This window comes from Rutilus rutilus (genome assembly GCF_951802725.1).
Source record: "Rutilus rutilus genome assembly, chromosome: 24".
In the NCBI taxonomy this organism is placed as follows: domain Eukaryota; kingdom Metazoa; phylum Chordata; class Actinopteri; order Cypriniformes; family Leuciscidae; genus Rutilus; species Rutilus rutilus.
The window spans coordinates 9,174,624-9,201,013 of record NC_140228.1 but is presented as its reverse complement, the minus strand read 5'-3'; the positions used below and the strand labels follow the sequence as shown (position 1 = coordinate 9,201,013).

General features: G+C 37.8%; 1 protein-coding gene and 1 long non-coding RNA gene across 13 annotated transcripts in view; one reads left to right on the top strand and one right to left on the bottom strand.

Annotated features, from left to right (window-relative positions):
* ntng1a (netrin g1a) overlaps nt 1–26,390 on the top strand; it is a 90,020-nt gene that overhangs the window by 27,648 nt on the left and 35,982 nt on the right. For all 12 annotated transcript variants that reach the window (XM_084398328.1, XM_084398334.1, XM_084398331.1 and 9 more), the window contains exon 3: nt 17,782–18,425. In XM_084398328.1, coding sequence (XP_084254454.1) covers nt 17,782–18,425 — 644 coding nt within the window. The remainder of the gene's footprint in view (nt 1–17,781; nt 18,426–26,390) is intronic.
* On the bottom strand, nt 7,402–11,861 carry LOC311283977. The gene is made up of 5 exons (XR_014626149.1): nt 11,066–11,861; nt 10,811–10,842; nt 10,420–10,658; nt 9,846–10,009; nt 7,402–7,877 (listed from the first exon to the last, which is right to left on the bottom strand). It is a non-coding gene; the product is annotated as an uncharacterized lncRNA (long non-coding RNA).

The following is a 26,390-nucleotide window of genomic DNA, read 5'->3' as shown; positions in this document are numbered from 1 at the left end:
GAAACCAGACCAACACTGCGGGGTGCGCCGGGAACAATCGCGCTCGGGCTCGGACTGCAGCAAACAAGCCCAGTGTGAAAGCACCCTTAGTGTTGTCTGACGGTACAGTTAAAACCACTCCAGTCTACATTCAGCCCATGCATTCTCTCTTCCTCTCTGTCTGCCAAAATTAAATGAAGGATCGCTTTCACAGCATGCCTCAGCTAAACAGTTTGAGTAAAGAGACCCTTATTCAAACCCTTGTTCAGACTGCATGATAGAACCCGTGGGTTCATAAGTCCTGCAGGGTCCATCAGATCTCTTGAGTTGAATGGTTGTGCCATTCAATTGAATTCACATTTATTTGTAAAGCGCTTTTCACAATACATATAGTTTCAAAGCCGCTTTACAGAAAATGCACGTCTACGTTACAAATTTAGAGTGATCTGTTTCTTTTATCAGAGATAACTGTGTCCAAGTAATGTATTTCAGAAATGTGTATACAAATCACGCAGTTAGCTAACACAATTCTATGGCACCAGATATCTTAATTTTTTTTTTAAATTGTTGCAAAATTACTGATTGGGCTGTAGATAATGCCTGAAGGTATCTGTTGCAAATACGTCAGTAGCACGCCAAATTAAATCCAAACTAATTACAGATCCACAATATGATTCTTTTGATGTTTCCTTTTCACTGTCATTCTTGTAATTTAGGCAGTTATGCAGCTGAATGGCGCCTGATTTAATTACTTGTAGCGAGCTCCATATTCCCATCAGAGGGCGGAGGGATAGAGGGGGATTGGCAGGGATATCACACCTCTCTGCCAACAGCCAAGCTCCCCCTGCCGCTGGCTAGAGCCCCACACACACTCCGCTGGAGGGAAGTATTAATTTCTCAGTGAAGAAGCCTTGATAGATGCTCACATATGCTCTATCTATCTATCTGTCTGTCTGTCTGAGCATAAAAAAGATCTGCAAGGTTACAAAGCTCAAAGTCCACTCCAAAGGGAGATATTCTCTTAAACAGAAAACACTTTTAAACAATAAACGGCTTGTTGGGGCTACAATGCGCTTTTTCCAGATCTTTTGAATTCACAATGTCACTCTTAAATAATTCCCACTCACTGAATGCGCAAAAAAAGGGGGTTAGACCTGGTTGAGCTGCGCTAGAGAAGATGAAGAAGAAGACCTTTAGTAGCATGTTGTTGCCATGTCGAAGGGATACAGTTTTTTCCACCCCTTCGTTTGTTAAGCTCTCGCTTTTGTAAGACTGTTCACCGATCTTTAGGAACTTACCACTCTGAAGCGTCCTGTAAAATCTGTGTTTGCAAAGGTTCATAAACATTCTCAGGGTCTGAATCAGGCACGTATTGGTATGGCAAAATTGACAGCATCGTTAATATTTACACCTGAGCAGATGCAACTCACGGTTATGGTAAGGGGCATGACATTTCCGGGACACGCTCTAAGTGGTTCGCCAATCACAACAACCTGGGCCAGCTAACCAATCAGAGCACATTTCATATAGGAGAAGCTTAATCGAAACAGGAACTAAACGGTGTGTTTGAGTCAGACTGGGAAGAGAGGTGCTGCAATAATGTAAAATAAGTGAAAAAGAATGTGTTTTTTGAACAATCAAGCATAACCTATTCTAGTACACACCAAAAACTAAATCAAGACTTAATAAAAGGGCATAACAGGACCATTCATTTAATTAATTCAGGATTAATTCACCTAAAGCTTGTGCTTTTTACAGAGAGTCATGGGATTGTTTTAAGGATTTTTGCTAAATGTTTTGTGCTTGTACCTCTCTAAATCTATCTTTTCAGAGTGAGCTGTTGTTTAGAAAACGCCTCAAATTGATGGCTGATGATGTTTCCACTCAAAAGGGTGTTTAAAACTCATTCGGACCTCTCCCTGAGTCATGCAAGGTGCTGCTGGGTCTGACCATTTACCTCAGAGAGATGTAATGTCAAGGCTTGCCGGAAGTGATTTTCTACTATTCCTTGACTTGACTTCCTGGCTTGTACTACTTGGAATTATATTTACTTGGACAATGATTGATGACACTTCAGAAGTCCACAATTACAGACAAGAACATGTTTTGAGAAATGGATATTATCTGCTTGCTAAATCCAAATCTTTGCGGCAACAAACAAGAAACGGAATGAAGTGGGTTTTCTTTTCTTTTTTTCTTTTTTTTCCAGTTGCCAAAAGTCTGCAGCAAAATCTGGGGCAGCTTTGAGACATACAGTGGCAGATACTACAGACAGGTGCTACTGTGGTGTACTGAGTGTGGGAAGGAAAGATCACTCTGTGTATGTGTAAGCATGTGCTTGTGAATAGCTGCATCAGTGCTGGTCTAGCTCCCTCACTGTAAGGCCAGCATTATACAAGACACATGTGCATCACTTCTACCTCTGGCCTTACGCTCTGACTCGTAACTAATTAAATAATTCAGATACAAACCAAAGGAAATATTTTTTTTCTCTCTCTCTTAGGGAAAGTGACATAAAGAGAGTGTGAGAGAGAAATACAAGAAAAATGTTTTAGTAGAGGATAGGGAGGTTTTTTTGTGCCGTTTCGCATCTAAAAATCACAAGCCCCCGCGCAGAACTTCAGTCGGAGCTGTCAACTGCATCGATCTCAAGGAGAGATGTGTCAGACAGAGTCGAGAGAAGTGGCTGAGAGTCGGAGCTAAGGGGCCTGTTGGAGAAACAGATGGAATAGCAGAAAAGGAGATATGAATAGTTTGACAATAAACATCAATAATGAAAAAAAGTTTGACAATAAACATCAGAGAAAGAAAAGAAGGGTTGAGACAGAAGGAGAAGGATATGGCAGAATGTTCAGTCTGTGACAGAGATTTAAAACATGGAAATAAATAATTTAATAAAAATGTGGGGTGGAAGTGCTTGCAGGGTTACGCGGGCTCACACAGTTTTATTTTTTATAGTTTGTTCAATGATAAAAACACAAGTTCTTCCAGGGCTTTAGATTAGTTAAAAAAACAAAACACGTGGAACACACCTAACTCGACTCTACATATAAAAACATTGACCTAAAGGGGACTGTTCACCCAAAAGTTAACATTTACTCACGGAAAGCACAGACACTTGTTGTAATATATACTTTAGAAATATATTTTAAAATGCAATTTCTTCCTGTGATTGCAAAGCTGAATTTTCAGCAGCCATAGTGTCATGTGATCCTTCAGAAATCATTCTAATATGCTGATTTGATGCTCTAGAAACATTTAACAGTCTTACTGCTTTGTTTTTGTGAAACCATGATACATTCAGGATTCTTTGATTTACAGAAAGTTTAAAAGAACAGCATTTATTTGAAATAGATTTTGTTTTTGTAACCATGTAAAAATGTACCCTCACAATTGATTCATTTAATGCATCCTTGCTGGATATTATAAAAAAAAACAAAATTTCACATAGTAGTGTGTATTTTGCATGGCTCTCAGCATTGATGTGGGTGTTGTGCTCAATCAACTGTGGTCTCATATCGGCAGTCACATGCTAACATCAGAATCAGTTGCGTATGTTAGGTTTATCTATTGTGTGAGTCAGAGTGCACAAGTGGCTGTTAACAAAATTTGTGCCTCCTCATAGTCCCTTGAGCCAGTCGTTTATGAGGTAGTTTTGTTAGGATGCTATCTCCAGTATCCGAAGTATGATAAATATGTTTGTTGTGAACTCACTGTTCCAGATGAGAGAAGGAATTGTTTTGCTCTTTTATTTATTGATATAAAAAGAAAAGAAACTTTTTTTTCACACAGAACTTTCATGAATTTGTAGAAAGTCAAATTCATGGACATCTTTCATTGAGTGGTGCTATTCAAAACCTGCAAGGATACACTTTATGTAGAAAAAAATCAGATAAAGATATTTGAATTCATCCTTATTTTTATTTTTTTGTGTGAATTTTTATATATTTCTGTATTATTGCTATTTCTGTAAAGTTATATGACATATAGGTATATTTAAAGTTATACACTGAACTCTCCATACTTGATTCTACTCACACACACACTCTTGTGGACCCCCACGCTGAGCTCTAACAAGTGTAGAATGAAAATGTAGGGCTTTTCATGCTATTTTCTGGGTTATCTCATTAGATTAGTCTCAAGGCTTAATTAGTCACTTTAAGAGAGCTTAATTCATCTTTTATTTCTGAGGAGTGGAGTTAATCAGCCAAGTTGGTCCTTTTAAAGTTCTTAATAGCAGCTTGTCAGGAAGCAAATGAGTCCGTCTGGACTGAAAGACATCCTGGTTTCATTACACGTGAAAGAAAAAAAACCATCTCCATGCTTAGAATGCACATTCACCTTCAAACTTTTTTTGTTTTGTTCCCATTGTCCCCAGTGTCTGTCTCTCTCACCCCTTTCTTTCTCTGTAAACACAAAAGATGCTTGTGTGTGTGCTGTGTGCACACATGAATAAGTCTAGCAGAGTACAGAGGATTGTTCTCTGGTCCCTAGAATCATCTGTCAATCATTTTTCACATTCAGCTGTGAAAAAGAGTAAAAGAATCCCCGGCGGATGGTCCAAAAAGGGTTCACTGATCGGCAAGGGTGGTAGGAGCTGAATTTAAAGACCACTAAAGCAGTCTGCCACAAACAGACGACATTCAAAGCCATATTGAGTTTAATCATCCCACAGTGTTCCATTACCCAGAAAAACATGAGCAAAATACAGCCTCAAAAAGAGTTGTTATATCCAAGAATGGTGAAGGTGTCAAATTGACTAAATATTTTTGACACCTTCAGCAGTAAACCACTTTTGCTTTTCTGAGATAGTCAGAATTGCAATATAAACCAGATTAAACACAAAGGGAGATATCTTAGCCAACAGTAATGAATGACTTTTAATTAAGCAGACACAAAATATTAAAACTATATTATGATTTAAATAGCTGTTCTAGGGGCCTAAGATTTCAAAGGATGTTTTCTCATATCAAGGGACAATTTCCCTGTCAGAAAAGAAAATCCCGGAAGAGTTGTTATGAAATTATTCTGAATGAAACCCTCAGGCTGCTATTTACAGAGATTCACCAATGACATGGCTGAGAAATTACTTTTAAAATGCAAGTTGTAGCTGGCAGGAACAATATGGGTCCATATCACAGATCTTTATGAGACATTATGAATTGCAGCAATGTTATTTGCGGATCTCTACAACCAACACTTGTCTCCTCGCATCTAGCGCATTTCTATTATCATAAAAATATTAGTCTTTTGGAAATGCTGCAAAATTGAACACCTTTCTAGGTGAAATGAGTTTTCTATCCTGGGCGCCCTCAAAGGAGGGTGCAGTCAACACCGAGACACTTGTTCATTCAGCTATTCAGCCATAGCGGCGAAGCAGACATGTATGTCTGTCTGAAGGTAGAAAACACAGATGAAGAGGGAAGAAGGACTGAAGAAAGAGGAAATATGATCTGTCAGTCAGTTCAAGACAAAGGCGGGATTATCAGGTCTACGACACTGTGGCCATGCACTATTTAATGATGCTATGTTAACTGCCGAGAGACTCAAAATGAGAATGATCACAGTGGGTGGCACGGAGAAAGAGTGTGTAAATAATTCTGTAAAAGCCAATGAATTTGCTTTAATACGTTTCTGAACTGTTCCAGTCCCTGTGCTTTATTAAAGGGGATTTACTGTGTATTTTTAACATGTTTTTCTCAAACCCTCTTATAATGTTTATAATCAGTGGTGTAAAGTATTTGAGTAAATGTAATTAGTTTCTGTACTAAAGTATGTTTTTGACTACTTTGTGCTTTGGCTGAGTATCAAATATATTAGCAACTTGCACCAATTCTGAATTTTGATTCAAAAACTCCCTTAGAATTAAACAGGCTATTTTTGCTAGCAGGCTTTGATTGGCTAAATGTTTTGAATGTGAATGAGTAACACATTTTTATGTTTCAAATTTGCTGTCAGGTCCAATAAATTTGGCGCTGCCCCATCATTCAATAACAGCCTCTTTGCAAAGCCTACATTGTGAAAGCTTCTCAAAGCAATCCATGCTGAAATATGCAGCACAAACTGTTAGGTCAGAGTGAAATTATCAGGGACGATGGTCAAAAATAAACTTGGGAGAATGTGTGGAACGACATACGCTATACAAAGATAGCTACATGTTTGGCAAACGTCCCCCACAACTAGCAACTAATTGGAAAAGTATCTTTTTCTGGTGTTTTGGGGTACTAAGATCTACTTCCTACTTCTTTCTTACTACCTCACCACGACTGAGCATGATCCTGAGGCTGCAGTGTATGCGCCCCGTGTATTCTGGTTTTAAATTCAGTTTTCTTAGAATGAAATACCTTTATTTTTCAAAGTGCAAGTAAGATTTTTTTTTTTTATGTTTTGAGCTTGTTAAAACTGCTTGTGCTGTTTTTATGATTACAATGATAAATTAAAATAGTAAGATAACAAATACCATTTTGCCAAAATATTAATACATTTAAAAAATTGTATGCACCTTAAAAAGAGTGTGTACATTATGTTTAGTATGTCAGACTTCTGTTTAGAGTTTAGTATTTTTCATTTTATGTGCAAGTGCAATGTGTGTGTGGTGAGTCTGAGCTCTGTGTAATATCACTGATTAATTCAGGCAGATCAAAAGAAGGAATAACTGAGCGGGGCAGGTCATCAGACAACTTTGTGTGGTATTTTTGATCTTTTGTGATTGTCTAATGAGATTTGCTGTAGGTGCTTCCCTGAATGTAATGGCTGCTGCTTTTATGAAGAAAAGAAATGGACACACTTTATTGCATTGAAAAGAGGAAATAATTACTACCACTTGAAGTTCTCTGTAATACTTAGAACATTAGGGGTGGAAGATCTAACTTCATCCTGACTTCATTTGTACTCTCATTTTCGAACAATCAAAGGGGGCTTGAAGCTCTGGCCCTGATAATGCTGACCCAGCACAACACACAGACAACTGCAGGCTGGAGAGAGTTCTGCTGTCACAACACATCAGCTTGAGATCTGACATGTAATCTCTCTAAATGCTAAATGACAGCAGAAAGCCATCAATAATTAGTGGTGAGCTTTTGATAAACAACTAATATACACTGTAAAACTTTTCACTGTAAATTTACAGTAAAATACTGGCAGCTGGGTTGCCAGCCACATACTGTATTTTTACAGAACTAGTACTGTAAACAGCATTTACAGTATTGTACTGTAAAACGTTGTACTGTAAATTTACAGTAAAATACTGGCAGCTGGGTTGCCAGCCACATACTGTATTTTTACAGCACTAGTACAGTAAACAGCATTTACAGTACTCCACTGTAATTACCAAATACAGTATATACCACATAATTTTACAATATTAAACTTGTCTACAGCAATAAATTGTATAGTAGTCACACTATGAAAAAGAAAACAACATTTTCTGGGTTTTAAAACATTTATTTTGGTTAAAAGCAAAGATCAGAAAATTGCCTTCTGTGAACATGTTGGCTGAATTTTTTTTAAACATAAAATGCAATTTTAACACTTAACAACAAACAGGTAACACTTAGCACTTAATTAAAGGGATAATTCACCCAAAAATTTAAATTAGCTCATGATTTACTCACCCTCAAGTCATCCTAGGTCTACATGACATTCTTCTTTCAGACGAATACAATCGGAGTTCTATTAAAAAATGTCCTGGCTCTTCCAAGCTTTATAATGGCAGTGAATTCCTGTTTCTGTTTTGAAGTCCATTCAAGTGCAAACGAAATCCCATTCAAAGTCTTCAAGTTTTCGCAGAAGTGAGGACAGAAGTGTTCTTTTTTTGCACAACTTGGCCAGTTTTCTTTGAAGTTACTTGTCCTTTCTTTGTTTTTGATCCACGTTCAGGATTGATGTCAGGAAATCGTCTAAAAGGCAGAAAAGAAAGGAAAAAAAAACAATGAAATATTATGGACTGAGTTTATATATTTTGACAAAGAGAGACAGCACAAAAGATGTGTAAATAAAAACCAGATATCGGTTTTAACGACTAAACTGTTTGGATAAAACTGAACAACATGAAAAAAAAAATGCAATGTTGGATGTTGTGATCAATAACTGATATTTTTTCTGCCCTGGTTAAAATACATCAACTCAATGTGTCTGTTTACATGTGCACTGTCAACTAACTAAACTTTTGGAAGTGGGGTTGCCAGATTTAAAGTTTTATTCTACAACTTTTAATATCATCCCCTCATCAGGTCCCATCAGAGTATCAGTGGAAAGGCAGCCATAGACTGTTTATATAGAGCACACATTGCCAGAATCCAGCCCAAACCTTTGTGACAGAAATAATTTAACTTTAATTGCAAGCCTTGCAATGTTTATTGCATACATGACTACATGATAATGTTAAACATGACATTTACCAGACTAAAATGCATGTTTGCACCCAAAAATTAAAATTCTGTCATTATTGCTCATCCTTAAGACTTTCGTTCATCTTCGGAACACAAATTAAGATATTTTTGATGAAATCTGGGAGGTTTCTGTCCCTCCATTGACATCAATGTCATTGCAACTGTCAAAGCCCAGAAAGGTGGTAAAAACATTGGTAAATAGTACATATAACTACAGTGGTTCAACCTTAATATTATGAAGTGACGAGAATACTTTTTGTGTGCAAAATAACAACATTGTTGAATAATCTCTTCTTTTACATGTCATTCTCCTACACTGTTTTGTGAGGATGAGTGGGCCGGAGTGTATTAAAGGATAACTCTTGCCAAAATGCAACCTAGGGTCTTTTTGTTAATCTACCCGAGGCAAACCTTCGTTTAAAAGCATAATTAGGATGGAAACGCCACTTTTAAGTTTGACCGTATTTTCGTTTTCGTTCAAATTGCCTTTTGAATGGGAGTGCTTGGGGCACGACTATGATAGCATCAAAAATCGCTATTTTTTAAAACACTAAGAAGGCTCGACACAACATGAAACTGTGCTCTCAGTATCACCAGAGACTCTACACATGAACTCCAGCATTGAGAACATTGTTTGTGTACACAGAGTTTACTAAAAAGAAAGATTTTGAACAACTCACGGAAACTGTGTCCGCCTGCATTTTGACAGTCAAAAATAGTCGATCTAATAACTTTATTCTAGAGCTGCTGTAAAGCCAAAACAATCTATGTTACGGTAATTTCCTATTATCACTGTAAAGCTGCTTTGAAACAATCTATATTGTTAAAAGCGCTATATAAATGAAGGTGACTTGACACTGTTTACACTACGTCAACAGCGTAGGAGAATGACGTGAAAGAGTAGAGATTGTTGAATAATGTCGTTATTTTGGGTTTTTTTGTGCACAAAAGGTATTCTCATCGCTTCATAATATTAAGGTTGCACCACTGTAGTTACATGGATTATTTAAACAATGTTTTTACTAGCTTTCTGGGCCTTGAAAGTTACAAAGATGTTTCAGTCTATGGCTGGTTCAGAAACCTCTCAGATTTCATCAAAAATATCTTCATTTGTGTTCTGAAGATGAATGAAGGTCTTACAGGTTTGGAACGACATGAGGGTGAATAATTAATGACAGAATTTTCACTAATCCTTCAACTGAAAACAACTTGCACTGACATATCTGAAATATGTGACTGTCACTGTTTTGTCTCAAGATGCACACCAGTAATGTTTTTTTTTTTTTTATTAGACATTTTTATAAAAGCTGCTTAAATACCCTAATTTTATTAAGGCCTAGACCTGTCTTAAGCTAAGCCCAGTATGGAAACCAGGGCCATATTGTTCATACCAGTAGTCAACATAATAAATACTGTAACGAAAAGTCACAATTCAGTCTAATATTTATATGAATGGCAAATATGCTAATGACTAACCTCTGAACAAACTCAAGGTGCTGCCTCTTCCTGTACTGCAAGCTGAAGTTATAGGAGGAGGCAAACAGCGCTGCCAGGCCATGATGAAGTTAGGCTGTGATCCTTTCCACACACACCTTGACCTTCCAAACGTAATGTCCAGCACTGGTTGCTTAGAGATTGACCTGTAATTGAAAAAATAATAATATAATGAATTAATAAATAATATTAATAATTAAAATAACTATTGTGGGTTCCACTGTGGTTCGATGTAGTTGTCTATCTATTCATAGTTCTATAAATTAAAATTTTCACCTAAAAATGTAAATTGATTAGGGTTAGAACGATAAAACGCACTGCCATATTATTTTGCTTGTTTTAAGCATAAACTCACTAAATTTTGACATATTCTTTCAGAAAACAAGACAATTTTTACTTGTCTATTAAATGCTTCTTCATGTAAGAATTTTATATATCTGGACTGGAAAATAGAAAAAAAACACTAATTAAGAAAAATATATTTTGCAGTGGAGTGAGTAAATGATGGCTTTTCATTTTAGGTTTAAACTACCCCTTTAATGTTTAGGCTACATACCAGGAAATAAGGCCTGGACTCTCTGGCAAGTGTAGATTGCTGGACATCAGCGATGCAAATTCCTGAAATTATTTTTAAAAAGGACAGCACAGCCATGATCAACAGAACCAAAACATAAAACATATTACAGATTAATGAGATTTGTTGAATAATTTCTACTTATCTGCTTGAAGGATAACACCGTCTTAACTTCTCTTTGAATTGTTAGTTGTAGGACCATGGCATGGCAATCAGGAATACTACATTTGAAAACAGCATTAGGAACATGGATTTTCTTGTGCTAGCAAAATTATGACAACGATTCAAAAGCACGATCACAGAACTGACAGCATTTGATAGAATTTTTTTTACCACATAGACTATAACTGTAACACTACTTAAAAGTACTTACATTAGCACTGGACCGTCATCAGATTACAAAGCCTGAAACGAAAAATATATATATCAAAAGCAGGTCATGCAAATAACATGGTATATGTTGCCTATTATGTGAAATATCGAAGTTAACGTTACTTGGTAAACAGGTGGAACAGAGTGAATTGTTTGCGCGGCCGCGGCAGAATCAAACCAAATGCATTCGTGAAATCAACGTATGTTAGAAATGCGAACGCAAAAAAAAAATATATATATATATATATTGGCTTACCGTATCACTCAGTTGAACAATTTTCCATCTTCTCAAACTCTAAATCCCACTAATCGTCACAGGCGCAGGTTATTCAGATGACAAATTCTTCCATCCGTCTTCATGTAAAGTTAATGTCTCCCATTTTCTGCTGCGTCACAGGCAACTAATGTTTGAAACACGAACCGAAGCTCACAAAAGCTTAAAAATTGCTCACAGATTCGCAGACACTGTTTATCTTGATAACAGGAATGATTATTCTGTTCAGTTGAATCCCGCTGACAAAACAAGTTTGCCTGTAGTAGCTACTGTCTGCTCGCGTCACATTTGAACTGAATTGAGCGCGAAAGAAATCAATCCCACAATGCAGTGCTTTTACAGTATGATACTGTATTACGAATTTATCGGGTTGAAAACAGAAATGTGCTGTATATTTACAGCTGTTCTGTAAAAGATACAGCCAAATACTGTATTATGGAAATACAGTACAATTCTGTAGGAAATTCGCTGTAAATTTACAGTAAAGTTTTACAGTGTAAGAATGAGGCTTAATCTTCAAAGCTCTGCTCTCAAGGTTTTTTTTTTATTTATTTTTATTTTTAACATGCTTTACCAAGTCCATTTCGTAAAGGTGCAGGCAGCTGTTCACTTTTTATCCCTCAAGGAATCATCTTGACATATTGGAAGTCAGTAGGTGTGATCTGCATCTGTGAATACAGACTCTTAAGTGGTGTCTTTTGAATCGTGATGTTTTTTTCCCCCTTCTCACCGTTTGTCCATAGGGAAGTCGCCCAGGCCATTTAAAATGATACGTTGTTGCTTTTCAATGAAACACAGTGGGGACAGTCTGCAACAGATTGTGTTAAGCCTCAGAAAACCTGTCACAAGCTTGAACCTATCTATCTATCTATCTATCATTTTCTGGTATATTAAATATTGTGACAGTCATTTTCCATGTGTTGGTGGTAGTCAAACTCCAGCTCTGACCGCATCGTGGGGAAATGCAAATAACACTTTTGTGCTACTGTACTGAGGAAATGGACACTTACAACACGTGTCTGAATGCAAAGCTGAAGAGACAGAGGTGAACGAACAGCGCTGAAACGAAAAGCTCAGAAATTGATGACGTAGACGCGTACTCTCCAGCCGCAACTCCGAATTAATGCATATACCTGACTTATTGTGACGTTGGTTCAACTTACTTTTTAAACTGGAAGAACGGAATAGCGCAGAAAAATGAAAAAATAACCACTTTTTCCATAATAATAAATAATAAAAGTGCAATTGTTTATTTTCATTGATGTTCAACCTGTACATATCTGTTAACATCTCAAAAAATGTGTTTTAGGTTTTCATGACCCTTTAAAAGCTTATGTGTGAATAATGTATATTTTAAATCTAGGCAGCATGTTTATGTGTCCATGCATTTGGCAGGTAGGAATTGAACTGGCGTCACTTTTCGTCTGCTATCTCGTCCCGCTGACCTCTAGATCAAAAATGCGACTGTAATTCTTGGCGGGATTTATCCTGGGCTTTATTACACACAGTAATCGGTGTTTCCTGTATTCAAGCAGCGTAGCGGTGAAGCCCAAGTGCGTTTGTGGCTATTCTGCAGGACGAGCTCAAAGGTGTTTGCAAGAGCACAGAGGCAGATTGAAAAGGAGTCGGAGCTTCAATCAAACCGAAGGCCTTGGAGAAATCTATCACTCCACCAAGGTCTCATTTATGCACAAGTGATGGATTTAACTGCAGTCTGGGGGGAGAGAGAGATGGAGAGAGACAAAAAGAGAAAAAGAGAAGAAATCACATGCCCAAACCCTCATGTTTATCTGTAACACGTAAAATCAAATTTGCTCCTTTGTAATTTAGTGGCTAATGTCGTGTCATATGAACAAGTTTGATTTAAATCATTTCATGTTAGCACCAGAAAAAGAGATATGCAAATGAACTGACCTGAGCCTGTCATACGGTTTGGCAAAACGGCATCTGACAGATTAGACATTAACATTTGAAATGATTGAGGAGAAATCGCTCTTCACACTGGTCTCCTTTAGCTGAGACAATTACACAGTAGATTTCACAACGTGAGCACTGATCTCAGTGTGGCCGCTGCATAGTAATTTCATTTCCAATGAAACGATATTGATCTATTTGTCATTTCTGAAGAGCTCAAAACAGCCACAATCAAATACGTGAAAAGCATGGCAAGAGAGTGATGGAACAGACAAAACGCTTGCTGAGTTGCGACGCATATTGGTGTGTGGGCATGTGTGAGTGTGATTGTATGTACGCATTTTTGCACATACGTGTTTTGTTAAAGGAGAGAGAAATGGAGACAGAGAGAGCAAACTTTGATCCAGATTGCATGTCACAAACATCTGTCACACAAAAGGATTTGTTTGATTGGTTGGTCCTATATATCTCAGTCTGTTGTCAGCCACAGTAAATTTATACTCAGTCACATTGGTGATCTGGTAATCTGAAGCCTTGCCTGCCAGTGGGACAGTCGTATCTCATTCACTTCTGCCCTCGACAAGAAATTCCCAGCTGAATAATAATTTTTCACGTGGCTTGGTCAGAATAGGTCCTAAACTACTAATATTTGTCTTTACAGTTAACGCTTTTGAGGCCATTTCACATGACTCATGACAGGGCTTTCAGTGCACCTTTCATTTTCATACATTCAAGCTTCATTCACCACTTTGACCTCCTTATGAAAAGTACTGCAGACTGCGTCACTTTCTTTACAGAACTAGGCTTTGTCAAAGCAACATTCAATGTTTGTCTTGACAAACTTTGCTTTTATTGTTAAAAATGAGTTATTTCTTTACATTTTGTTTTGCTTTAATTCTACTTCCTAATATTCAATTTCAAATCACAGTTCAGGAAATGAAAAGGCATTCTCAATTAAATTCTGAGTGGTGCGCAACTCTTAGTGGTCAGTCGGCAAACAAGGTCATAGTTAATACTGTCTGATCTCTGAGAGTCATGCTACAATGCCCTGCACGCTGGGCAGTGGTAATGCTGTTGCTTGACGCTACATAGAGTTCAGTGCACATGAGTCATGTGAAAGAGCCTTCAGTCTAGATCCTGCAATTTGTGAGATTATCAGCAGGAAAATAATGGGAGTCATTACTGAGTGTAAGCATACATTGTTAATTGTGGCTGTGAAGAGGCAGGCTTTTGACATGGCTTTCATTTGCACTCTTTTGTTCGAGACAAATTATTGCATTGATAATACATCTTCATTCCACAGAGATGTGTGATCAGCCGTGAGAAAAACACTCAGCCAGGCACTGAACAGACAAACGGCGTTTGTAGGATGGGTGGGTTTTTTAAGGCTGTGTTTAGTAAGCAAGTGAGAGGTGATTCATGATGATTGTGTGCGTGTTTGTTGGTGTGAAATTACCCAGAACACATTTAATGGGGACAACAGGCTCGCTCGGATTAGAACCAGGCAGCTGAGTGCATGTGCAGTACATCTCTCTTTCTCTCGCCTTGCTTTCTCTCTATCTCTGGACCTCTTTCTTGTTCATCAAGCTCTTTGTGGATGGGATTAACCTTACACGGTTTGGAGCCTTACACTGTCATTAACACCAATTCACAGAAAGCTGTCTTATTTTCCAACTGAGCCCAGCCCTCAAAATCCGCAACCCCCGTTCCAAGTATCCTGGGTGTCCTGATCAGTTTAGGATCAATAGAAACATCTTTAGTAGTTAATGATTTTTGTCAATGTGACAGCTACATCAGTTTTTCTAATGTGAGTCAAACCTTAACATGCTCTCAGTGGCATGAAAGAACTTTTTCCTTTTAAAGATGTCTCTTGATGAATGTGACTGAAGACTAAACGTTTACTGTTTAATGTTATTTTTTAGTATTATTTTTCTTTATTAATTTTCATAATAATTTCATAATGCATTTTATGAGTCAGAATATGTTTATACATGTGTGCTGAGCAGAGATATGGGATGAGTTCAAGTATGTGTGCAATGCTCAATGTTCATTGAGCATGTTCCAATGATAATGATACATCAAATGTGTACAGTTGGCATGTTCTTTACAAGGAAATTAATGTTTATATATTTATTTATTTATTCACACATTAATTTAATACATTTTTTCGCCACACATTTAAACTTTATGGCACAATGCTGGATTACTAAAATGATAAGAGTGTTTTTAATCCATTGCTATTTAGCTGTTAGAGAGTCAAAAGAGCCCATCCTAAAGTCTTTCTAGATATGACATCGATGAAAATTTGTTTGCCTGTTTTATTGTTTGCCAGGAGTAATTGCATACCTCCCCTCAACAAGCTGTGCAATATATGGTATCATTCATGTTCAAAACCCGAACATAATTTGCAGGAAAATTATGCACTAAAGCTTAATTCTTAGGGGTAGGGGTTTGTTAAAATCCCTTAATCTTACATTCCAAGTATAAGCAATAGTAGTTTTGATGCTTGCTAGTTAAATATAGAGTGCTATAGACACCAATCACAATTCTTCATAAGAGGGCTAGTGCCTAAAGCACATGCTGAGATAGAACAGCATGAACAGCTCTGCCTCTTGACTGGATTGTCTAGTGAGAGGCATGTGTACTTCAATGGTGGGTCTGATCATTCTCCAAGCTTATATGCACAGCTGTAGAGGACTCCCATACACAAAAGAAATATATTTGAAATATATTTTCAGAATATATTTTGATATTTTTTTTGAAAAAATATTTTAGTTAAATATGTGAATATATTTATATGTCGATAAACAACATATATGGTCATATATGGTTTAACTTTTGCAAAATGTTTCATTTGAAATATATTTTGAAATTTAAAGTTAACATTTTCACAAACAAACAACACATTTTCAATTTATTTTTTCAATTTTTATTTATTTCATTTTAAATCTGAGTTCAGCTATTTTTGAGTTGACAGCTGTCCCCAGTTGTCCCTTGGTGGCCTGTGGAAATTTGAATACAGTTATTTAATAGTGTGTGTATGCAGTGTTAGACACTGAGTTCTATCTATTGTTTAAGTGTACTTCACTGTTGGAGTGTCACTGTTATACTTGCATCATAAATATTGTGCATATTTTCAATATAATGACTTCAGGAAAGATGTCAATAAAACACAACAATAAATCTAATAATTGCACTTAGTGTTAGGTACGTGCCACCTAATATGGCCTAATAGTCCTAGGAAAGCAACTATCTGTCATTTTACATTACAGTCATTTAAATGTAAGTACAGTATTTATTATAGCTGTGTGTCATAATACAGTAGTGAAATATGGTAGCCTACTGTTGTGTATAGGGGAAAAGGTAGAGGAATTACTATGATCAAAATACATTTTCGACCCTTCTTTAGCAAGCTAAACATTTTATGACTATATATTTTTTGTCATATATTTTACATTACATGTTATAAATGTAAATAAATTTCACACTTAACATCATATATTTTTGTTATATTTCAGAATATGTTTCAAAATGATAAATATAAGTGACCAACAATGCAAATATATTTCAATGTATTTGGAATATATGCCACATATATTTTTGACACTTTAAAATATATTTCAAATTTTTTTTTTTCTGTATGGGCTGGCTGGAGAGCATATTAATGCCACTTTGTCAAAATTAAGAGGTTCAATGGTTGTCAGGGCTTTGTTGTCTCATTGCCTTGGAGGACAAGGCAAGAGGAAAAGCCTATTAGCAGAAGCGCTCCTTTTGCCTCTGTGTCACTCATTTTCTTCTCCGCAGTCCCTTTCTCCACCTATCCTTTATCACTGTGCCTTTATCCCTAGTGTCCAGGCCTGTGGATTCCCGCAGAGAGACAGACATCTCCCACTTAATCAGCTGCTGTGTTTCTTGTTCAGATAAATTGGAGCTTGTTCCTCTTGAGAGGTATTTCCTGGAGGACGACACAGCCACCCTACAGTATCACAGCCCCACGAGCCCCTGCTTAGCGCACACCAGCATGTGGCGCAGCAGAACATACCAGTATGCTGATTAGTGTGAATGTTTGAGAGGGGGATGGTATAGGGTGAAGGAGGGCAGTTGACATGAGGGCACCAACAGTCTTCGCACAAGCCAGCAGCACACTTATTTCAATGCCTCTTTCTGAATTGTAGATCCGTGGTATATTTTTCACCTGCCAGTGGTGGCTGTGACAAAAGTGCACCTCTGGGTGTCCTTACCTCAAGGTGCTGAACAAGGTAGCCTGTATGCAAAAGAATGACTTGAGGAGAGTGTATTATTCACATTTTGTCAGTCTGACCTTCATATTTTTCACTTTTTTAATGAGCATTTTAACATGAATCCATGTCCATTTTTAGCTCTTTAGAGACTAAATTCTCTTGTTCTTTATTATCATGGATAGGTGGAACTTAAAACAGGCAATAATAAATTATGTGCTAAACAAGACTGGTTTTACTGGTTGTGCATGAGGGAACTTGACTTTAAATGGCTCTAAAAAAGATCTATGAGTCTTTGTGCGTTTAATGGCCGGTCCTTATATAGATTCAGCCAACAGCTGGAGAATAGATTGGACCACTGCATCCTTTCCATAATAACGCCACCAAGGCCAGTGCGTACTATGTGTAAATATGAGTACTCTTCATCTCATTTGCCTAGACCGACCTATACCCCATTTCTGCAAACATGTGATACATTTAATAAAAAAACACTTTTTTTTGGATTCTTATTTAACTGTTGTCTTCTTTATTTTCTTTATCTTGTAGGAAAACCCCTATATGTGCAACAACGAGTGTGACGCAGCCACAGATGAGCTGGCCCACCCTGCTGAGCTCATGTTCGACTTTGAGGGCCGTAACCCCACCACCTTCTGGCAGTCCACCTCCTGGAAGAAATACCCTAAACCTCTGGCGGTCAACATAACCCTGTCGTGGAACAAGACTATTGAGCTGACTGATGACATTGTCATCACTTTTGAGTCAGGTCGGCCTGAGCAGATGGTTTTGGAGAAGTCTCTGGACTATGGACGGAGCTGGCAGCCCTACCAGTTCTACGCTACTGACTGCCTTGATGCTTTTACTATGGAGCCCAAGACGGTAAAAGACATTACTCAGCACACATTGCTGGACATTATCTGTACCGAGGAATATTCAAGAGGTTACGTGTGGAAGAATGACAAGACTGTACGCTTCGAAATCAAAGACCGCTTCGCACTGTTCGCCGGGCCTAAGCTGCACAATATGGCCTCGCTGTATGGACAACTCGACACCACCAAGAACCTGAGAGACTTTTTCACCATTACTGACCTGCGCGTACGTCTGCTCAGGCCTGCCACGGGCGCCACCATGGTGGATGAGAACAACCTTTCAAGATACTTCTACGCCATCTCTGACATTAAAGTACATGGCAGGTAAGACATTTGGCTTACTTGTTGTTGCAGTCGAATTTTGGTTGTAGATTGTTGCCATTGGCTCTTTTTTTTAATTTTCCTAACAATCCGTTTCTCATTATGTAGTTCTGTGTATTGGAAGGCAGGGTAGGTGTACTTTGCTTTATATTTTAGGGGTTATGTGTTATGGTGCGTTATGTGTTATGGTGCGACCACAATGTCGTAAATACCAGTGGGGAGCTCTGGATTTTCTCTTAAGCCCCGATCTTTACGAGTTGTGGGCGTGTCACTGAGAAACATGGCGGAATACCACAATACTTAAAGGTATTTAGTGATATTGTCAGGCTTTTCTATTTACAGTGCAGTAAGCTAATTCCCGGCACAGAATATTATGGCATTATAATATAACAATGCAACATGTAACGATAAAGTCGGCAGTGGCATCATAAATTAATTAAAAACATAAAAAAACAAAGCACACCTGATGCACATTTCTTTGTTCTTCATTTTCTAGAACAAGAGTTTAAGAACCTTACTGTATTTTTGTGTAATTAATTAAGAGAAAGTACTCCGCCATCTTACTCCGACGAAAGTGACTTGAGCGCACATGCCATCGTAAACACGGCTTCCCACCTCGCACGTATGAACTTCCCAGGAGGACTTGAACGCACCATAATGCATAGGCTTGATTTATATAAACAGCTAGACAGAACTACAGTGTATAACACCTTTTCTGTCTTACAATTAGTATTAACAATGCATTAAAAAAGATAACATTCTGGGTGAAACATTTAGTTTAAAGGTACAATATGTTAGATTTTTGTAATAAAATATCCAAAAATCACTTGCACAGTGATATATTTCCTACAGTTGTGTACTTACAATATCCCAAAAGTTCCCAAAGATTTCAGAGAAATTCCAATTTTAAATAATGGCTCGTCCCTGGTCATTGTCGCCTGTCAATGACGTAATATCCGCGTTATCCCTGGTTTCCGCTCGAACTGCCATAGTAACCATGGTGACAGACGTGGACACCTGCGTTACGTCTAGCGGCACGCTTACGCTGTTGTTGTTTCGTTCAAACATTATGGACCATGGCAAGCAGACTTTAGGACAAAAGGAGAACTAAAATGAGGATCGATATCGGCATGGCGTTTTCTAGATGCCAAGAGCTCCACGTCCGCGACTAACTTCGACTTGACAGAGATGCCGCTGAGCAAATGTACACAGGTGACAGGTGAGCAAATGTACATAAAACTAATCAATGTTATATAGCTCAACATGATGAAATGTTAGAATATCAACAGCATGTTATTCTAATGTTGATCTAGCTTACTGCTAGTCTCATACAGCCAACAAACTAACACATAGAATAACATTATAACTTTCAACACACTTAAATGCAGTTTAGTGTGATAGTGTAGACCCAAGTGAAACAGTTCTGCGTTACCTCACAAGTTTAATTCGTCAAATAAACTGACATGTGCGAGTAGTAATTCTGCACTTGCGTGTAGTTCGGTAGAATGAAATGTCCTTATTCTTTTATATCTGCGGGACTCGCGTGTGGCGCTGATGTCTCTCATTAGCAATCGTGCCATGCTTCATACCACAGTCATGTTAAAAACATCAATGTATTCACACATCCATAAACATTATTAGATCCATCAGCATAACGACAAGTTCCATAATTCCACTAATGCGTCATCAACCTACGCCTTTGTTATTGTAAGAGGTTAGCGACCCCTAGCAGCGAAAAAAATTACATATTGTAGCTTTAAGTGCAAATATGTACCTTGGAAATCAAGCATTGTTAACTACCATCCTCATTAACTCTTTCATTTCTACGAGAACCTTGTTGAATTCAGAAAGCTTCCTTGGAGTGTTTTTCATGTTTTGTTACACTCTTGCATGGTCAGAATTTTTGCAGCATTCTGAAATATACTTTCTTTCTTGACACTCTGTGATCAATCTCAAGACTGTGAAATTCACTGTTCTGGCACCCAGGCTATAAACAGGAGTTCATTCTCTAATTATACACATATCAGGGGCCACACCTGCCTCCATCTCATCTCACCTTTAAATGTTCTTTTTTTTTTTCTTTTTTTTTGGGGTCTTAAAAAGGAGACTAATTATTTCAGCATCTATCCCTGCTTGTCCATTTCTTTAGTTTGCTATTTTCTAAACTTGCTAATTCTTTAACAGGTAACAGAAAATGTTATGTATCTAATGTTGGTGTACCTTTCTGTTTTTTAAAGGATGCACCAGAAGTAATATCTCCCACAACAAATTAACCCGAAAATGCGAAATAAATATAATTACAATAACAATTATGCAATAATAATTTAATAAATATAATTTATTAATAATAATAATGATGTTGGTTATGATTATGATGATGATATGCTGAAAAGTATTTACTAACAAGTAATCAATCAGTATTGTTGAATTATAGGGAAATTAGACTGCATAGGAAAAGAAAGTCTAATCCGTAAACTTCACATCAGAGTGTACAATGCTGTGTGTTGAGTGTGTGGATGTTTCTAAACCCTACTTGGTGAAGATGACAGTTGATCACAAAAGGTTGTAAATTTTATACCTCCCTCAAGGCTGTGTTCTCATTAATGGTGCACAATGATGATCGGTGAGTGTCATCTCTGACAGATATTTATGAGAGCAGTGACTTGTCGTTTTGTTTCTTAAAAGGTAATCCAGAGTTCAGCAGCATGCTCGTTGTAGCGGGTTTTTCTCCGAGCCTCCCTGTCATGGAGAATCATGATTCATCTCCCTCCACATGCTCACAGGAAGCATACACTCCTTCATCCCCTGAAATGTGTTTCTGCCTCACGGTGCATGAGCCACTAGAGTCTGGCAGGAGGCGGATGACCCCAAGCACAGAAATTCCTGATCTCAGAAGAGATTCAGTCTATATCGGTATGAAACAAAGGAGCCAAGATGCAGCCCTGGAACAGAGAGCTAAGTAGGTCAGCAAAATGAAAGAGAAAAGAAGAGAATATACACTTTAGACCTTTGTCGCACACTTAACGTTTGTTGTATGGAGATTCCGAATGAATAATAATGATTTAATATAATATTTAATTATGAAGGACAAGTATGTAAGTGTTGAAAGAGCAGATTGATATGTAATGTTAGAAATACAAATTGAAAGGTAGCATCTTGTTTGTTGAGGTTGACCTTTTTCTGAAGAGACTTTGTAATGCTGAAAAGCCCTGATGTGAACCTTATTAGATTATTTTTATTTTTCAGTTACATTTTTGTGGCTGATATTACTTTAGGTTTATCCATCACACAGTGGTAGTTCAAGTCAAGCACTTTGCATTGTGAGATACATTATTTCATGTAGTAAGCATTTTGGCAAATGTAGTAAGTCACATATAATTTGCATACTGTGCAGTGTATACTATATACTGCAGCAATAGTAAATAGTCTCTTTTTCTCCCTCTCAGTCTGAAAACAACATTCATTTCTCCCTTTCTTCACTTCTGTCCTTCCATGTCTTTCTCTTTTTTTTCTTTTACTCCATCCTTCATTCCCCCTCCATCTGTGTTTGATCAATAGAGTGTAATTAAAGGAGGGATGAAGCTGGCTCCTGGAGGAACAGCTTGAGTCTGACTCTGTCTCCTCTGACACACTGCTGGCCTTCACTCATTCTGATGTATAATGTATGCATTATACATCAGCCTTCTCTCGAGCTCAGCCATAGTCTCTGCAGGAGAACTGAAGACTCCTACTGTTCCCTGTTAGTTTGCAGTGAAGACAAAGATGGGTGTAAATGTCTCATTGAACAGCCTAAAAGACGATCTTTACATTTTTGAATTACAACTGTCATGCTGTCTTTTGAGATGAATGCATCGTTGTGTGCCACATGATAAACAGTTGGGACAGAAATTGAATTAGCAAATCTTACAGATAAGCATTAATTTTTTATTAAGTGATTTGAGTAGTGTGCGGTTGAATGGGTCATTTAGTGCATTGAGCAGGTCTTTGTCTGTGTCAGTTCAGCAGACCAGTACAGGCTTATTAACTGTTTGACATTTCCCTATTGACTAAAAGAGGGAGTCTGTTATTACATGAAGAAACAGAACGTTTCTTTTCAGAAAGTCTCTAAGACTTTTGCACAGTAGCATATACTGTATACAGTCCATACTTGATCGTCTTTACATGGTTACTAGGGCTGGGCGATATAGCCTCAAAATGATATCACAATATTTTGCGATAATGATATTTTTGACGATATAGAAAGAAATATATGGAACAACGTTTTATTGGTGATTGCAGCTGGCAAGCAGCAGCATTTATTAGTGCAAACAAAAGGGCATTTTTTTAGACACTTTTTTTATTACATTTATCTCACCTAAATGTTTGCTCACTCATTGTGTTTTTACAATGGTGTAATTTTGTTGTTAAGAGTTTACACAACACGAGGAAGCTTGATTTCAATCTTTGAATTAAATTGAAAAAAGTAGCAAAAAATAATACAAAATAATAAAGATACAAATAAAGAGAAAAGTTTTTTGGTAGGTCTAAGACTAGTATTCAGAAATACTACAGAAACTGAAAAAAGTAATCAAATGTAAAATAACACTGGTAGTCTTTTAGTCCTGACTAAATTAAACACATAGGCTATTAATTCTGATTCCTTACAATCAAAGCTATCTTTTGTTGTTTTGACGACAACATTAATGACAGTCACATGACTGCTGTCACTTTTAGAGCTAGTGCACGGATCCATTACCGTTTTCATTATACTGTCTGTCACACTGTCACATGTGTTTTATGTTTATTTAAGACATAACCGACTGTGTTTACTGGATAAGACTGGAATTTTGACACAATTTTGCGTGTTTTTCCCCGTTAAAGCGATATAATCCGCGAAAAATAACTTTTGTTACTCACGAGCTGTTTGTGAGGCGGCTTTACTGTATTTATGCACGCAGAGAAAACCATCTTTCAAAGAGCGCACGAGTACTGAATAGTTTAAAATCGCTTGAATGTTTAATCTGATAAGACTTAAAAAGACGTGAAAATTATCACTGCTGGCCTGATTGTGCAAGTGACAATTCCATCATGTCCTGACTCCTAAACGCGATAGTGTAGTATCGCCGCCTGTAGCGCTTGGCTTGTGCAACCCATTTTGAGAGACGAGCGAGAGAAGACGCATGCGCCATCATTGATATCGCGATATGACACTTTTTTATTATGTAAATATGTATACCGGTGTTATCGTGGATGGTATGAAATGGCACACCCCTAATGGTTACTTATTCATCTGAAAAACAAAAAAACAGTGGGTACTAAAAGATGAATGCATTAGTCTTGTTAAAGAATGTTAGACTCCATTTCAAATGCTTTACTGTTATCTGTGCAAAACCGTTGCATATTTAGTTAGGCCCCGGATACAGTTGTCTCCCTTGGGGATCGATGATACGGTGATTGATCGCTTAATTGCGGTCCTCCTTGGTTGCTCTGATGGGCAGTCGTTTGCTGAGGAGTCAATGTGTTTTTCTTTTTTTCCAGCCTGCTTAGACCGTGCTGAGGCCAGGAACCGGAGGACAGATAATCTATTTGTGCTAATTTCGAGATTCTACCCACACCCCCGCCCCTTGTAGAATAAGTCATTCCACTCTGTATCTTCCTCTTGCCATCTCATGTGCTGCGCTCGGCACTTCAGCTCTTCCACATCAGCACATTTCATTGGTCCGGTCATCTGATGTTTCAGCAGTCTTCTGTTCCACATGCTCTTTCACCACAAAACTTAATCTAATCATGTTATAACCTCCCGGCCTCAAATGATTGCAATCCGATTTGCATTTCTGTGATTTTATTTAAAGTGTTTGATTTTGTGCTATTGTTACAGAGATGGAAGAATTCCAGTGCAACTTTTTATATTGGTTGATATGGACACCGATTTAGATAAATTCCATTTGACCTCTTAACACCATTGACAGATCAGGAAGCTGCTGCCCAGGCAGTTAATCTGAGACTGTGTGTGTGTGTGTGTGTGTGTGTGTGTGTGTGTGTGTGTGTGTGTGTGTGTGTGTGTGTGTGCGCGTGCGCGCGTGTGTGTGTGTGTGTGTGTGTGTGTGTGTGTGTGTGTGTGTGTGTGTGCGTGTGTTTCTACTGTGAGAAACAGAATCGGAGCACAAGAGATCCAAATGATGAAGTGTAATTACACACCCAATTGATTCTGGCACCTCGTTCATCACCCAGTCATCATGTTATTCACAAACGCCGTTTCCAGGCGTCAACTCAGCTAAGAAAACAATTTAATGTGTAAAAATACACACTTGACCCTGCAGATACATAGCTGTTGTCACTGCATCCCTTGAGCCAACTCAAGAAATGTTCAGCTCTTATTCTCAGTCTCCCAGAATTCACAGCCTGAATCAGTCGTATCTCTCGCTGTTTTAACTTGCATTCTTGTGTTCCCTCTCACTCATAAGAGTGCATTAGCTGACTTCTCCTTTCAACGATTTGGGAATTAAACCAAATGCAGGTGATGGATTAATTCTCGCAATTCCTCAGAGTAACTCTGCTCTCCCCATGATTGATGAGTCGTTCTGTTCTCTGCATCTGATTACCTGTGTCCACATCTTTCTAAATCCTGACCTTGATTTTGGTCCATCTTCTGAAGACCACGGCCCTTTCTCAGCAGTCCTCGTACACGTTTTCTAAAGAGTTTTAAAGCAGGTGCTTGTTAGAACCATTTTAAGAATATATATGATTTTAAACTGTCTTAATATTTATATATCTTTTTATACATATTATATATTTTGATCATGCTATAAAAATAATATTTATTTATTTGTAGTAGTGGTAGTATATGTATAGCATCTTTCATAGCAGCTGAAAATACTTCAAATGTCAAAAACTCAACATATAAAAATATAGAAAAAGAAAGCAAACCAAAAATAAAAACAAGAATAGCAACACAATAAAGAGTAAATGTTTTTTTCATGCACAAACTTAACAGCATCTCTTTGTGGCTCATCTTCTCTGTTGTTCTTGAGCAGGCAGTTGTATATCTCAGAATAAATGAATAACAGACAGGTAGCATCACTCAAGGAAATGGAAGGTGACACCTGGCTTGTCAGCCCTGTTACCATTAGACCCGCAGAAGCTCATTTAAAGCATCTTAACAAGACAAAAACAGAAACACTGACACTCCTGCAGTCCAGAAAATCTCTCAGTTCATTTGTTTTGCTTTCAGATCTTTTCCTCCTGCATCTAGCTGACCTGTACACTCTCTTTAACTTATTTACGGATAACAGATCTGCTCGTTGGTGTTTCACAGCCTGTGGTTTTCACCGGCTTTCATACAAAGAGCTTCACATATTGCCCAGCACTTCCTGTCTGAGCACATGGGGCTCACTGTTCTGTCTCTCTTCACCATCGCCTCCCCATAATAAGATACCCACTGCTTTGAGAGTTCCCCAAGCAGTGCACCTGCAGACCGTAGAGGTAGAAAAAAATGAGGGAGAGAAGAGGAGAAGGGTTGTGCGGCAAAACAGAAGCAGAATGCGCTGTATCTGGGTAGCCCAGCTGCCAGGTCCCAGATGTGTGCGCGTGTGCATGTGTGTGTGTCGTGCTGGGCTGATGCGTGACTGCCATGCTTGGTCAGAATTGAAAGGGGGAGGGCTAATCTCTCTCTGTTCCATGTGAATCACTCCGCAGTTCACATGTTTAATTAGCTCCTATTAAAAAAAAATTGCTGGTGTGCTCTTTGTTTGTCTGGCCAATTGATTTTATGAATTATAAAGGAGCAATTTATGGTGGCAAACTAAATGCAGGCACCACTCTAGAGGAAACCTCCATCAAATATCACATTTTGCAGGGATTTTTAAAATATTTTTTTACATTCAGTGCATATTAGGGATGTCACAATACTATAATTTTAGTAATTCCAATACCAATGAAATTGACTTTTAATATAAATTTTAATGAAAATCAAACTAATATTTAATTTGA